The sequence below is a fragment of the Cygnus atratus genome, chromosome 4 (assembly GCF_013377495.2).
Source record: "Cygnus atratus isolate AKBS03 ecotype Queensland, Australia chromosome 4, CAtr_DNAZoo_HiC_assembly, whole genome shotgun sequence".
Lineage (NCBI taxonomy): Eukaryota > Metazoa > Chordata > Aves > Anseriformes > Anatidae > Cygnus > Cygnus atratus.
The window spans coordinates 44,737,567-44,754,427 of record NC_066365.1 but is presented as its reverse complement, the minus strand read 5'-3'; the positions used below and the strand labels follow the sequence as shown (position 1 = coordinate 44,754,427).

The 16,861-nt window shown below is 38.8% G+C and overlaps 1 protein-coding gene across 7 annotated transcripts in view; it reads right to left on the bottom strand.

The window, feature by feature from the left end:
- Window positions 1–15,364, bottom strand: part of PDE5A (phosphodiesterase 5A) — a 66,223-nt gene extending 50,859 nt beyond the window's left edge. For 4 of the 7 annotated variants that reach the window (XM_035552535.2, XM_035552581.2, XM_035552542.2 and 1 more), the window contains exons 1-2: window positions 15,196–15,364; window positions 1,223–1,805 (exon numbers count right to left, since the gene is read on the bottom strand). In XM_035552535.2, coding sequence (XP_035408428.1) covers window positions 1,223–1,805; window positions 15,196–15,299 — 687 coding nt within the window. In that variant the 5' untranslated portion in view covers window positions 15,300–15,364. Of the gene's footprint in view, window positions 1–1,222; window positions 1,806–14,340; window positions 14,442–14,521; window positions 14,701–14,801; window positions 14,939–15,195 lie in introns of those variants that run through there. The other 3 variants (XM_035552561.2, XM_035552552.1, XM_035552573.2) reach the window with 3 other exon arrangements.
- Between the last annotated feature and the right edge of the window lie 1,497 nt (window positions 15,365–16,861).

The window sequence follows — 16,861 nt, the reverse complement described above, 5'->3', positions numbered from 1 at the left end:
CTTTCTTGAGCTTAGACCATCATTATAAAGAATTTATGCATGGAATAACTATCTCCAGTATAGCTTTTATCATCAAAAGGAAATTACAGAAACATACTGAAAGACATATGGCCAAAGAAAAAATTTCATGAAAGTGGTTAATGTTTTTGCTTTTACTCGCTTACATCTTTTTTTTTCAGCTGAATGTTGTTATAAAACTTTAAATCTCACTAAAATATAAATATAACTATATATATAGCTGCTGTTCTTTCTCTAGTAATTGATTTCAAGTTGAGCATGATGACTCAATACAAGGAAGAACTTTTAAAATACAAGGATAGGTGATGCCCCATTGGAGACATATCAACAAATATTTAGGCACTTTGTGAAAAAGCAAGTGTTTGCCGAAAATTAAAACAACATATGCAATCATACTGTGCTCCTTGCTGCTTCTGAAGAATAGTACTTGGTAATGGTACCCAATTCTGTAAACATGCTGAGATTAACCAAGAGATGATCAATCAGAAGTGGTAATTTTTTGCTCTCTATGCTTGTATTAGTTAATTAAATTTTCCATCATCCCTAGATTCAAAGCACAAAATAAGCATATCCAAAGAGCCTGGAATTAAAAGATGTTAAGAGGAGGTATAAGACAGGTCCTCTCCCAGTGCTGGATTCTCTTTCTTTTTTCATCTAGCCTTGCATTAAGTTATGCATATTGCAGAGTATTATTTCATTTGGGAGACTACTATACAGTTCAAAGCCTCACCCTGTTCTTATTCATTCAGATCCTGCTCTTTGTGCCCCAGATATGATAAACTTCTCAAAATAATTTTCAGTCTCAGGACCGTAGTTTTGCAAATAATTACTCATGCTCATAACTTCATTCATTTTGGTGCGGAAGTATCTTATGTCCTTATACATAAACATTTATGTGTCCAAAGCTAGAAATGTAAATACTGGTGTGTACATAACTGGTTAAGACAGGGCTGAAAATCTGACTGTCAAACTTAAATAATTGATTTTGATGCTACCATTCCTCCAGCATTAGTCATAGCTACAAGTTTCTGCATCTGTGTGCTTGTGTAATATGTCTATTCTAATAGGAAATTTGGTGTCAGGTTTGCCTCTTGACTGGTATAAGTCAACAAAGCTCCAAATAGATATGCATTTTAGCTTAGACAAAATCACATCAGCTTTTTCTAGTTTCAAGATTTGTTCAAGATAGATTTTCTTGGTTTACCTCATATGCATTTTTGATGTTCAGAGGCTGGCCAATAGCAGCCACATGGCCCACGATGCCCTTGTTCCACTCAAGGCGAATGCAGCTGTTTGAAGCTTCTTCTAGGGTGGAGCCTTCAGCCACATCAAACAGTCTGCTTACAAGAAACTTCTCGTTAGAGCTATCCTCGCAGACCAAGAACAGGGAATAGCGATCAGCTGCTATAAGCTCATGGATATGTAGGAAAATTTTATGGCAAAGTGCTGTGACATCCAAGTGACTAGAAATATCTTTCACAAGTTCTAAGAGCCTTGAGCACTGATCCCCTGCACTGGTCCCAATCCTTGGAGATTGCAGAGGCATCTGTTCCTTCTTTTCAGAGCCAGAGAGGAAGGTCACTGCTCCTACTGAGTCCTTGACAAAAATAGGCCGTAAGGGTCTGTCAAATTCAGAAGCAGAGATTTTCCTCGCTGGCGTCCCAGAGTTGGTAGTCTCAGCACAGGCAGGCTGGTGACAAGCACAGGATTCACTCTGAGACTTGGTTCCCTCCTTGCAGACGGGGATGGTATGAACTCTCTCAGCAAACCATGCATTAACCATTTCTCTGTAAAACAAAAATAAAATGTAGTAAATAATATATGTTAAAAATCTTTAGGAACTAACACATATTTGAAGAAGACACTGCAAAGAGGATAACTTTAAACTTTTTCATATAGTGGACATGAGTGCACCTTTAGAGTTCCTCTATATCAATATTTACCAATATTCTTCAGTTTTAGGCAGCACTTAGCCTAGGTTAAGTTTGTAATGTTTTATCCCCTGTAAAAAGGAAACTGTTTCCACCTAGACGAAATACTTGAATAGGCCAGAGGAAGACTGCTTACTCTGTGGCTTTCAGAATACAGGAGATCAAAAGTTTACACTATAATCTAGTGCTTGAAAAGTTCAAGTCCTTCCCATTCCTAAGGTATGGAATTATTTATAAGATGTGTGTGTATATATATATATATATATATATATATATATAAAATTGTGTGTGTGAAAATAAAGCTGTTTTAATTCTATTTTTCTAGACCATTTCTTAATGTTTTAAGAGATGGTTTTGAACTTCAACTCTGTCAAAGCACCTGCAACCTCTCCTATTTTTATGTTGTTCTTATGTTATTTGTCCACTATTTTAAGTTAATTTTCCCTGCTGTCTCACAACTCATGAAAAATGCTGTTTGAGTCAACATTGAAGCTTTGCTTAAAAACTGTCAGAAAGAAACATGAATATTTCTAATTCAAATCTCTTCAAAACAATGAAAACATGTTGTTTTCATACCTCTCCCATTTAAGTTCCTTGAGGATAAAACTCATTGCCTAATTCAACCCAAAATAATGTTTTTGAAGTGTTTAAAAATTAATAGTAAAATTTTAAAATATATTTTTAATGTTAAATCTCCAGAACTTCAATTATATCCTCCCTAAATGCAGCCTATCTTGAATTATCCATAAACACATATAACATCAAAAAAAACTATACTAAAAAACTATAAAAAAACTATACTTTCTTATCACTATAATATTTACTTGTCCAAAATCCTTTTTTTTTTTTTTTTTAAATTTCATTTACTGTATGCTGTGAGGAAACCTTGTCACATGATCTGCTCTCAGAAGAAATGCTTTTTATGAATTACATAATGTTTGCCCTACAAACAGGGAATATCCTATTAAAAAGTCTGATCTCTTGGAAGCCTTTCATGGTGGTCATATTTTAAATTTGGGATATTTTTTATTTGCTCAGCAGACCACAGGAATTTCAAGACTGAAGCTGAATGAAACCATGGAAATTAATCAGGTTAGTCAGCCTCTGATCAGTTACATGCATTAGTATATCTTAAATTTGTAAATGATAGTACATAGCCTTTTTTTCTTATAGAACAGCTTCATCTATGTTGTAGAATGCAATGATGCAAGTTAGTTGTTAATTGTTAATTCAGAGTAATATAGCTGATTAAAATCTAAAATCCACCAATACTATCTTTATTAAGAAGCAGTCCATAACAGGAGACTTATTTGTCTTATGTTGTGAAAGAGTTTCTCAGATTCTGCAATCACATACAATTTGGAGGCCTCAACTGTAGGAAAACATACTATGAAAAATTGAATTAATTTAGGAAACAGTGTGAGTGTAAAGAGAGCACTTGGGCAAAAGAAAGTCATTATGTTACTGTACCCATCCCACCTCTTTGTGAACTACTTAATAATTTAGCCCCCACCTCAAAGTTTTTTTTTTTTTTTGAGGCAGATCTCATTCAATACAGCACTGTGAAACCAAGTCCTTCTCTTATTCACACCAGTGCAACTCCAGATAAGTAGGTAGACTATTTTTTTTTCCTCATCATCATGCAAAACCTTACACAGATGGGTAATATCATTCATAGCCTCACTGACCTTCAAGGCTGAATGGTTAATGTGGTCACACATCACGTGTGTGATGCACATCTGTGAATCTTCTGAAGATGAGAGTCTTGAGTTGTAAGGGTCTTTGTCCAAAACCACTGAATGAAATGTTGGACACAGTTAAGGCAGTGGGAGTTTTGCCTCAGAGTTCCACTGAGCTAGAATTTCATTCCTTGTTTTTACATTTTCCATGAAGCTCCTGGAACAGTGCTTACCGTAGCAGTAATATACCTCAGTCAACATCTATTATAAATTTCCCAGCAATACAAAGCTAGTCCAATTACTGGAAACATGGTGCCAGAGAACACTATGAAATTCCATTGTTATTCTGAAAGGGTTTTGGTTCATTGCTTAGCTACTTTTTAGTAAAGGAAGTAAACTCTGCTTTTTAAGTATATTCATAAAAGCTACCAGTGATCCTTCTTGATTACAGCAGCAATATATACTTTTTGTGAAGTCATCTCATCCAAATACTTCACACAATGACAAAACATAAGGAGCAATTAATGTATTATTAAGACTATGATTTTAACAAGATTATTTGATAGTACTTAATCAGCATAAATACCAGATGTGGGAGTTGCGACCATGTATTGTTGAAATACATAATATAATTTGCACAGGGCAAAATCACACTTGCAAAAGCTGTTTCAGTGAGAGCCAAAATAAGAAGCTAGCATTTGATAACATTTGAATTTTTCATTTTAAAATTGAATGAGAAAGCAGAATAAAAAATAGTAATGAAAATGACCAAAAATATCCTTAAGAAAAAAAAAGAGAACAAAATGCAAAAATTTTTAGGTAAGCACAGTACAACTTCTAAAATCAGTGCTTATAACTTGTCATCATACGTGCTTTTTATTTGGGTTCTTTTTGTTTGATTCTTCAACAGAAGCAATTACTTGGAAATTTTAGCTTTTTCTAAACAAAATTGAGCATCTAGCACTAAGGCTTCAGAGACAAACCTGAAAACACGAGCTGTGTGCATGTAAAGTCTCAGACACAGAAAAGTAAATAGAGAATGAACAATAGTTTGAAAAGAGGGCTTGTGAGCTGAGCCAGTTTCACATTTGTGCATGCTGACTTGATTTTTGAATGTAGAGGACTGGCATCCATGTAAAATAAGACTTAAAAGAGACTGTAATAACATATAACCAGATGGAAGGTTTCTTCAACTAGCCAGCAATTAGGTACAGTGATTTGTCTAGGCACGTTTGGAAACGGATTGGTGTGAACCTGTACTATTGCTGAGTGACAGCAATTTTAGAGTAATCTGATTTTCTGCTTATTTACACATGAGGAAGGGAGAATATAAAACGCTACCATTTTGGTTAGCTCTGTTTTACACTGAATTTACATAGGTGGATATGTTGATACAAGACATAAGGCAGAAAAAGATTCAGGTCCCCCTTATGGACAAAACAAAAGCTAAAGCAGAAATTTGGCTTATCATTTGAAACTTGCCTTTTTACTACTTCTTTACTTTTGTGTAATGATGTCTTCTGGCTTTAACACTGTAGTAATAATAATCAGTAAAAACAATATATGCTGAATTCTAATACCAATTCTCACACTGTGGCCATGAAATAATTTAGTTTTTACCTTTTTGGCTTTTCACTGTGTAAAATAAGCTTTCTAATGTTTCTCTATCTGCTGGAGGTTGTTGAGGGATGTGGAACATAACTGTAAAGCCTTTCCAGTGAAAGTAATTACATTTCTTTAATAAGAACTGGCTACTTGTTAGCTGTCTGCATTACTTATACAATGCTTTGACATTGAACAGAACTGTATGTGAAGCTGCATAATTACAAGCAACATATTCCTCTCCCCTTTAACGTCCCTTAGATGATGGTCCAATAAATTGCCAACACAGTGTGCAATTTTCAAACAGCTCTGTAGGTTCACAACAACAAAAAAATCCTTAGCTATGCATTTTAAAGTATGGTTTTCAACTTCAAACCATTTAGGCATTTTAGTTTAGGCAACAGGAAAGCTGCTCAAATTCAGCTGGAATAAGAACAGTGTTCACTGACCTTTACTGAATGCCTCTTCTAACAAGGAAACTATTTAGCTCGCTTTACTCATACAGTTATGGGTGGAAGAACTAGCATTTCACATTAACTGGCATATTCTAGCTCTATTTGAAATCTATGAGATTAAGTCTTGACGTACATTTGCTTGTTGACTTTCTATCCTATTTAACAATGTATGACAAGTATTATTACAAACAACTATTTTCTCAGCACAGGGCTAGCTCAAAGTATCTGATACCAGACACATACTGAACCACAGGTAAGTGACTGGAAATTAGTAACAAGTGCTAAATGTGACTAAGATGTGATTTTGAAAGGACTACGTGAAGAAACAAACACTTGTGACCACTCTATTCATACGAGTAGCCTTCAGTAAGCATTGGCGTTGTTAAGAGCAGACGGTAAGGACCAAACCCTTGCAAAAATTACGTTAAGGTGAAAGTAAGTTTAGAAGTTACAGCAGTGTGTTAAACAAGAGCAGATACTGATTCATAGTGATCTACACAGACAGTTAAAACCAATGCAATGTTTCCATCACAGCAAAGCTTTTTAGTCACTGCAGGTTAAGGAGATACAGACATCTACACTCATTCCTCATGTGCTGCATACATCCTTCTCTCCACTATGGTCTTTTACTGCGCTATGAGCTTCCACCTGAGAAAGCTATGATTTATTCCGGAGTTCATAAGCACAACTACGAAGTAACCATTCTTTAATCACTTCTTTCAGTCTTTCCTCTCAACTTCAAAGGATCATGATAATAGCGACTGCTGAATTTGGCAGGTGATCTCATCATCAGATGATAAAATTTGAGAGGAATTTTCAAGAGGGGATGAGAAGCAGATGAAAATACAATGGAAGATAAAACATTTTAAGGAAAAAAAAAGATTGTGTGATCCTCTTTGTAATCACTTGCATCCAACTACACACGTATTATCTGCATTGCATTATCACTCAGGAACTTCAGAAGAGCTAAGACTCGCCCTGGTGTGTTAAAGATTGTACAGGAAGTAGAACTGTCCTTGAAGCAAGAGGTTTGCATTTTGAATAGGCAACAAAAATAGAAAAAAATCAGTGGTTGAGAAAACATAGGCACAAAGAAGAGACATGGCTTGAGACAGTTCAAGCAGTTATACCCCAAAAGAACCTCAGCTTGATTTTCTGTGCCTTACTTATCAAAACATGCTGACCTGACACTAATTACTATTCTACTCACACACTGGGAACATTAAATAATTTACTGTGCCCATCTTTGTGTCCTTGAGATTATCTTCAGAATACACCACATACTTCTCAAAAAAAAAAGGCAAAAAAACACAAAACCACCTGGTAAAGATGTTTAAAGAGTAACAGCGAAATTACAGTTGCTTTGCTCACACGTTCACATATGTAAGACCATACTCGTGTGACCATTCAGTGAATATTTAGAATCGTTGGACAAAATCTGCAAAAACAGAGCACAAAAATAATACTGAGAGGCAACTATGACAGTATGCTGCATCCTATTCATCTTGGACAAAGATATGTAATAATTACTGTACCATGAAAGTAACAAATGTTGAATGGATTTTAGTGAAACAACAAATAATTTCCCATACATTTTCTCTGTTGCTCATAAATCGTTCAGGTATACAACATGTAATATTTCAGCAGTTGTGTAGAATGTTTTGCTAGTTTTTCATTTAAACTGGCAGTTACTGATAATACACTTCAAGAGACGGATTCAATCCCCAAACTTGCCTACTACAGAATGGCAGCTTTTGAGTATCCGAGTTCCTGTGGCCTAATCCTGCTAGTGTTGAAGTCAACAATATTTCAAGCCAAGCCTGTTATCTGTTTCTCAATTGCTTTCCTTAATGTAACCACTAGATGTCTTCAAATTTCTTTCCCATGTCTTGACATAATTTAGATATAGAAATCATTTAAAGGGTTAACAAATTGAAATCTATTCAATTTTAACAAATGAGTATGAAATTCACAACAAGCATCTTGGATATTCAATTTGCCTTTCCATTTTGTTTCTAGTACATCCTATTTCACAATCATGTTTGAAGTGTTTTTGTCTCCTTTCTAGCTATGGAAAGATTTAAATAAACTGTGCAAGGCCTCATTAAATGGAAATACTAAAAATAACTGTAAAAATGTGTTTACACATGAACTGAAAAAAAAAGACAGACAATAACTGCTTTTCCTTAAACCCTTGTCCAGTTATAGTTACTAGAGATGCTATTCCTATGTGGTAGGCAAACAATTTGTGAAGACAAAATACAACTTAAAGTTGATGTCAATTTTTGGGCACAACTTGGTTAAATATATAAACTTATATTTAATGTTAAACATGCAAGTTGTCCGATGGATTTCAGTTTGAATACAGATCTAAATGAAGAATTCTGATTGTGGACTCAAATCATGGTCATGAAATAGTAAAATAACTTTTTGGAACTATGAAATAATATAAATCTTGTCTGATGCTCATATTATTTTTAAAATAGGAGGCAGAGGTCAATTTATTATTTGAAGCAAAAGTATTAGAAACGGGAAACTCTTTAACAGACTGTTCTCAGCTATTTTCACGTTTTCTTTAAGAAAACTGCAAGCCTAACTTTTAACAAGAATTGCTGTCTTCCCTAAAATGAACTTTCTATTCACAGTATAAAGAAAGACACAGTAAATCCTCAGAGACTGAAGGTCAAATTCTAAAACATGACCTTTTATTTCTCCTCCAAATGTTTACTTCTCATTGCAGGCTCAAAAAAAATCTTAAAAATAACCATGGATCTAATTATTTTGTTGTGGAAAGCAATAGCACAATGCCAGTGGCTTTGGTGAATGACTGATTAAAAGTTAAGTGTACACCTGCCTGGAGACTTCCCATAAATCTTAGGCACTGGTTCAGTTCCACTTAAAGTCCCAAAACAGGGGTTAAGTAGGACTTAAGTGGTGCAGAGGCTTTGGGCTGGCCCTCTGTGCTGGGGTGAGTTCACCATAATGCACAAATAAATGGGAAAATATATATCTTTTACCAAGCAAATATATTTTGTGGCTATATTTTCAGTGCCAGACCTAATGTGAAATTACAACCATTGAGTAATTCACAAGGGCCATTTGATCAGGGTTTCTTTTCTGGCATCTTGTAAATAGCTCCTTTTGTACTTAATGCTGTCCGCCCCCCCACCCCTTTTTAAAAAAAAAAAAAAGTAAATCTTATAAATCAAGATGCATTCCATATAAATATACATTTCTTTGCCAGTAAGGAAAAGAAAGACTTGTATTTTGTGATTTTATTAATTATATTTATTAATGACAAAAGCAAAATGCCTCCTCCTTAATGCTGAAAATGAAAACAGGTTGTTGCATATTAGTTCAAGTCAAGAATGTATTGTCTAAACTGGCTTTGTTTCTTACTCTGGATCATATATTCTCCCCACAGTTCAACTTTAATCTAGCATTCAAATAAGCATGAATATAGGCTATGATATTTAAATGTACTTTCTTTGATCTGACAACATCACAGGTGATGTGTCATGAATTTTATCCTTGTGCTTGTTAGCTAGCAAAATTTCTACACCCTAGAAGCCTCCCTTCAGTTTCAAAATCAGATTGGTGTGGTATTTTTATTTTATATCCGTAGTCTTTGTACTAATCCTGTGCAAAGACATGAATTTCCTCCTCATGTAAGCAGCTGGCAATTGTGAAGATTCAACAGATACCCAACATAAAAGTTTCACGAACTTCTACAATTTTAAAAATAAAAGAATGGTGTCTAACTTCCTTGTCTCCCACAAGGGCGACGTATACCTCAACTCCACTTTCTTTCCCGTTGCCATAAATTTAGACCCTGTTCTCTAAATTCATCCTATTAACAGCAACAAGAATGGAAATGAATTTCAAACACCTATTGGTATTACCACAAGCACTGTAATACAATACTAAAGTTACCCTGAACCCAAAGAAGGCAGGAAGATGTTAACCGTAGTCCACCTTATTTTCTACCTGGCCGCTAAGGTTCACCAGTAGTATTTTAGTTAATGTGCTGACATGCCTGTTTGTTTCTTGATTGCCTAAGGCAAACAGTAAGTACTAAAAACTTGTTCTTCTTGCAGATGCTCAGTACTATCTGCTGACTAGTTTACCTTCACGCCAAAGATTCTGTGTAGGAGTTCAGCTTATAGCTTTTTGGGAATTAAAGATAGAAATCACTTACTAGAAATTTATAACTGTTTCTCAAATGATATTTTCTTCAGTCTCCAGTATTTGCTGTTTTAAACTTTGTTTCCAAAATACTCAGGCACAGACCTAACTTTATTTCCAAGAATAAATGCCAAAAATACTTAATCACATTTACAACTTCATTAACGTGGATAACATTCAAAAAACATTCAGGATGGTAAGAAATGAAGAGATTGAAATATTTTGGGATGTACTTTGCAGTTGTCAAGAAAGGCAAAAGGGTATGGAGACTATAAATGAAATAACTATGGAGATCATTAGACCTACAAGAAAGCTTTCCAAGATTTCATAGAAATCTTTTTTTTTTCCTGTACTCCTTTCTTAGAAAAGCTCTGTAAATATCTAATAGAAGTAAGTGGGAGAAAACATTCAAATCCCTGCATTAACACCACTGCTTCCTGTGGTTTTCTAGACATGGTCCAAAGAATCAGTGGGTCTGCCGTCCACTTGTAAATGCTTCACATCAAGTAACTTAGAAAAGCAAATCTACTTTCAGCATATTTGAACAATTTGCATAGGATTCTGTGCCTCCACTGGAAAGTTGTAAGGGGTCCTTCAATCACAGAATTTTAAAAACCACTGCCTACTTACCACGGTCACATTAAGGATGAATATGGCTCATACTTCTATATTCTTAGGATTAGTATTTTTTCCATAAGCCATTTTTTTTTTAAGAAAAGCTAGACCAAAACACATTTCAGTGCAGAAAATTTTATATACTTATGTCTTTGATAATCTGAATTTTCATACACTTGCTCAAAAAATCATTTCCTTTCAATTAGAAAAAAATAAGCACACATTACCAAACAAAGCAAGGACATCCTTACGGATAATATTTATGAGATTAAACATAAATAGCCAGCTCAAAAGGAATGGCATTTTTGAAAAGCCCTCTAGACACGGAGACTAGAAGGCAAGTGTCCTAAGTACACCAGGCAGCACATTACAAACTGATTGTCCGCCAACCACCAAGAAGAAAAAACAACAACTGTACTTGAGTTATTTTCAAAGTAATAAATGTAATTGATATATTCAAATTGTGCAACCTCTGAATTCCAGCAAAGTGCAGGTTCCCAGTAAATGCCACTTCTGGAATCCTCAGTGAAGCACTATGAAGTACCATGCTGTTAAGGACATTTATTTTTCCAAAAACCACCCCACCTTAATTCATTTGTAAATATTTCCCAGCCTGGTTTAATAAGCCAAGATGTATTTATAACAAAATAACCCTATTTCCAGTGAGAGACATACAAGAGTTGGTTTAATAATTTATATCTGTTGTGCCATACATTTAGGAAGCCAGACAAAAACTGTCTGGAACAATGCAGATGTCTCTAACCGAGAAGAATTTTTACTTTGGTTGTTTTGGCAGCCTGCTGCTTGTGATCGCAAAGAGCACCAAAAGAGAATCCCTCTCATATCTGTAAGAGTAGGGACAAGCAGGAAGTTAGAAATACACAAGTATTCCACAGAGGGTTAAAGTAAGTATGAAGTTTGAACGTGAAAATGCATGGATTATTTTTTAAAGGAAATATAGAATGATAGAACTTTAGGAAGACAAAAACGGCAACAAGATTCAGTCATAAATGCAGTACAGTTTTGTGACAATAACATCAAATTATACTTTAAAGCTTCTGAACATGAGCTATAAAGTGTCTTTAAACAACACTATGGGTAAACTCAAGGCAATCTAAAATTAGTATTGTTTTGCTTGAAGACTTTTCTGCTTTCTGGGAAGCCAAAATACGATACGCAATTCTAAAACTTTGAAAGAGGAAAAATAACAAGAGGAGCTGAAACAAAAAGCAAGAAAATATATTGCTTAAATTTAGTAGGAGCCAGGCATTTAGGAATTCTTGAACCCCTAAGTGTGCAGTAAGAAACCCTCCAGCCAGAAGGTCTGCCAACCAGCAGACTGAATCCCTAAGTGAACCAAATTCATCTCCGATAAAACTTCACTGAGTGCTGGTGACATACTTCCCCTTTGTTGTTCTGCACTTTGATCAGCCTGTAGCACTTCATGGATAATAGCTATTTATATTATCTCTGTATACCATTTGTCTCCCTGGTACAAAAGAAAGTAATAAATAACTGATTCTGTAGCTTCCTACTTATGGGATCGCAGTTTGTTCACATACTGAAAGGAGGGATAAATTTAAAGCTATTCATCTGTACATGCTTGTGGGATTGCAACCTTGTGCTGTGCAGGTGGAAGTCAATCATCCGAGCTTTATCGCAGAACTTGTCAGTGCACCTAGCCATCAGAGACTTGAGGGAGGCAGCAATGTGGCCTGCCTCCAGACACAGTCAGCCTCGAGGCTTTGCAGGATCAAAACACAAGGTGTAAACCCTTTGGATATAATTATCTCCTGCAACACATTTTAGGGGTGAGGACAAAAGCAGTCATTAACCAGAGGACCTGCAGCCCTTCTCCCCAAGCATCCAGAGTGTCTACTGGTGAGCCTATCAACTCTGCCAGTTGTCACACCCACGTTATAAACAACAATTAATACAAATGAGTAAAAGCAAATGCTTTCTTTTGAAGTGCCACCCTGTCAGAAAATGTGTAAGTTAAACGATGAAAACTGATACTAACATGAAACTGATGCATGCAAAATGGAATAGTTACCACTCGCTCCATGAATATAAGATATGACTCCCATACTTAAAAAATAAATAAATAAAATCTGCAGCATAAAACTACCCAAAGTATTTATTTTATTAGTATTAATTAGACACCTAATTCTACAAACAACTTTTGGAGGCAGTATTACCAGAACACTGCAGGAATGAATTAATTACACAGAAATATAAAAATTAATGCCTAGCATAAAATGCAATTGCTAAATTAGGGTCTGACTCAAAGCCAATTATCATTAGTAGAAAGGGCTTGTATTACTCTGTAATAAGTGGTTTAGCTGGTGATCTGTTCCTGCGTGCGAATATTTGAAAAACACAGAGAGAAACTTTTGCCATTAGCAATTATGCCTAGTGTTGAGGAGTAGGATATGCAAGATATGCCTCTGCTCTGTAAGATACCACAGTAACTAACTTTTGGTCAACTGCTTTCAGGACCTGTGAGGACTTACGCATATTATAAAGAAGAAAAAAACCAAACAACAACAATAACAATAAAAAAAACAGCAGTAAATTAAGATTAGAAAACAGTAAGAACTAGCTCAAGGAGTATTGTTTTACTTGACAGAATAAATCTAATGCTAATTAACCGAAAGATTCACAGCATAGTCTGTTCAATGTACTGCTGTAGCACAAAGTTTCAACTAAAACAAAGCATAGCATTAAATGTTAGTGGGCTGTGGTTTTTTTCCCCCCTTTTCAAGCTCTAATGTTCTACATTGTAGTGCTATTTTAAACATTTTATCAGGTTTACAGGGTATCATTTCAGTGAATAAAACCTGAACCATACAATGGAGTAACTCACAACTTGCCTAATCAAATACAAGCTAACATATGAAATAGGCATTCCTTATTAAATATTTATAGTTTGCTATTTAGACAGTAATACAAAAAAGAAAAAAAGGCACTCCATGCAAAACAACAGAGAAGATAGTTTCAAAACTAATACAATGTTTTCATCTCTATAAAACCATCACGATTACTGCCAAGCAACAACTCCAAGTCAACAGTTTTTCTGCAAAACCTTCTCTAAATGCAGAGGCATTGCTGTCACGAAGACACGACTGGATTGTATTTGGGGAACTACTGCCTGCTTAACACTGCCTCAAACACAAAGCTGCCTCAGCGTAAGAAAGAGACTAACTAAACCCCTCCAAGGGGAAAACAAATCTGACACAGCAGTTACTATTAATTAGCATTCCTATTTGTTCGATACTACTTCCAGTTTCCAAAGGAAGTGTGACAAGCTGGACTAATAAAATGCTACTTCTCAAAGCTACTAACACCCTATTTCCTGGGCAAACAAGCTACCCTTCAGTTATATACCATGAACTAGTGTTCTGCAGAATACCAAAGTTAAACACTTCCATCAGCTATACCTATGCACAGCCTTTTTTAAAAATTCAACATTTTAAAGACTTATTTAAAGGCATTTTTTATTACTTTTCTGCTAAATGAACCTAAGGAAGAAGCAACAGAGGAAAGAGGGACTGTGTGACAGATGGTCACAAGAAAGCAGGTGACCCCCAAAGCCTTCTGGCTTGCTGTGAGTCAATTATTAATGGGGATTTCTCTTCTTACTGCCCCATCCCATGCAGAGAGGAGCAGCAGCAAAGCCTCGTTCAGAATGCAGCCATCCCTGCTAAGTGACTTGGGAAAGAAGTAAATCAGCAGCAGTGAGCAGATGGAGAGGAGAGCAGAGGAGAGGAGAGGAGAGGAGAGCAGAGGAGAGGAGAGGAGAGCAGAGCCCGCGGAGGTGGTGTGTCCAAGGACCAAACCACAAGACTTACTAACCCGAGCTCTCCACTGAGATATACCGTGGGAGCCGCAGATTGCCTGTGCTCAGCATCCCCACTGCTTTGTTTATCGGAAAATATTCAAAATGGAAACCTGACTCCACTTCTAAAAATAGCTGAATTTACTCAGTTTCAACTCGAAGTCCCACTGCTGAAGTGTGACAACGGTGAGCAAATACCTCGTCTTATCTCCAAAAGGCAGCATGTCAGGCCAGGGGGGAAAGCCCAGATGAGCTCTTCGGATCTTTACATTAGCTCTTGGCAAAAACCAAACCCGAAGGACGGGAAGCGAGGAGCAGCCGCCCCCGGGCGCAGGGGAACTCGCAGCCGCTGCCTGCCCTGCGCCGCAGCCCGGCTCCGCGCTGCCCCCTGCCGGCCACGACGGCTGCAGAACGGCGAGCCCCAATCCCAATCCCAGCCCCAATCCCAATCCCAGCCGGTCTCGGCCCCTAAACCTACAGAGTCAGGAGCTCGGCTGTGCTCTTTAAGGACAGTCCCAGTTTGGGGGTGACAAGTAGAGCCTCGTTGCCCCTCCCGGCCGGCCGGCATCTCCCAGCGCTTCGCCGCGCTTCCCTCGGGCCGGCGGGGCCGGGCAGGGAGCAGCCCTTTGCCTGCTGCTTGGGGGCGAGGGCAGCCTCCGAGGGGGGAGGAGAGCCCCCTAGGGGCGAGGACAGCCCCCCAGGGGTGCCTGCCCCGGAGCCGCCGCCGGCTGCTTTCGGTCTTTGCTCTTTTCGAGGGTGGGGGTGGGGGAACGGCTTTTTTCTTTCCTTCGAGGACAGCGAAGGGGAACCGAGGAGCGACCTTTCGCCGCCGCCGAAGGCTCTGCCTCCGCCCGCCGCCTCGCCAGCCTTACCTTGTGGCTTTCCTAACAAAGTAGGAGCGGGCGAAGTCGCAGTGATCGTCCAGCCACGCTTCCACCGCTTCCTGCTCCGGCGGGGGGCGGCAGCTGCGCTCCATGCTCCGCTCCCACAGCCCTGCCCGCTCCCTTCGGCCCCCTTCAGCGCCGCCCGACCTCCTCCGGCCGGGGGCCGCCCCCGCCCCGCGCCCAGGTGCTCGCCCGAAGCGGGCGGGAGGAAGCCCCGGCCCCGCCGCCGCACCTCAGCGCATCCCCGGCCCGCGGCGGGCAGGCGGCTCCACCTCCCACAGCGCCCCCGCCCCGCTCGGCACGGCTCGGCACGGCTCTGCCCCGCACGGCACGGCTCAGTCCCGCCGCGGGGCACCGGCGGCAGCCCCCGACCCCGCCGCCTCCGGTGCTCGGCGCTGAGGAGGGCGGCGGCAGGAGGAGGCGTCCTCCGTGTGCTTGGCCAGGGCAGGGAGAAACCCCAAAGCGATGAAGAAGGGAATTGTTCGCCCCGAGCCTGCCGAGGGAACACCTCCCCGCCTTCGGTTATTTGCCCTTCAAGGTGTGGCCTGGCGAAGCCCGCTTAGAAAAAGTAGTGAAATCAGAAGGCTCCGTGGAGTGATTCACGGTTGGGTGTCGATATAAGCCCTGGCTTTTCGATCCTTCTTGCCTCCAGCGAGGCTTTTAGGTTCGCTTTAGACACTCAGTGAACGCAGCCTAGCTCTGAAGATGCTCCAGACTCACAGCTACTTTTTTTTTTTTTTTTTCCCTCTGATATTAGCAGGATTAAAAGTATGGGTTAGTGCTGAGCATCACTTTCCTGTACTGTAGTTCCACTCTAACATATGCATGTGCACACTTTTACAATAATTGACTGCATTCCCAAAAAACCTCACACGAAGTATGATGCACAGGCATAGTTTCCTGTGTCATCACATGTGGTATCTTTGGAGGTCAATACCAGTAAAAAGAAGCAGCAGGTTTCTGTGGAAAGGGATATATAGGGTCTTTAAAACGATTCTCCTGCATGATAAATCGAGAAAGATAATAGAAAGTAAAAGGTTTTCTGCCCCTCGTAAAGCCTTTCAGTGTATGCAGGGTGGTGCACTTCAGACAGAGCACACATCCCCGCACACCTTTGTGATTTTTGGCAGTGCCGTAGAGACTTGCCTCCAGCCCCAGCAGGAGAGGGGGGTTCTGCAGCACGAGCAGAGGCAGCGGCAGAAGCTTCACAGCAAAGGGATTAAGAGCCTGTCCGTGAGCTTGGGGGAAATTTTTTTCTTCTGTGTCTTTGTGTAACATCTGTCTTTTGGCTGCAAGAGTTTGTGTAATACGAGCGCACAGCAAGGGAAGGTTTACATCAACATAACTCTGTTATACAAGGAATCTCAGGAGAAATGTGCACGGTGACCAAAGAGCAAGATGTGAAGATAAACTGGTTAAGACATGCCACAGGAGTCAAGCCACTAGTCCAGGCAAAGAGAAGTCTTTCAATGGGGAAATTCAGAATTATCAGGCAAACCACAAAAAGAGACAACACAGCAATAAAAGAAGTTGATGTCTAGTGTCAAAACCTGGAAAGTATGGTATGTTAGAAAAAAGAAGATAAACATGTCCTGGAACTCGCAGATTTCTAAATTAACTGTTTCATTCAGGAAAAGACTTTTGAGGCTACACT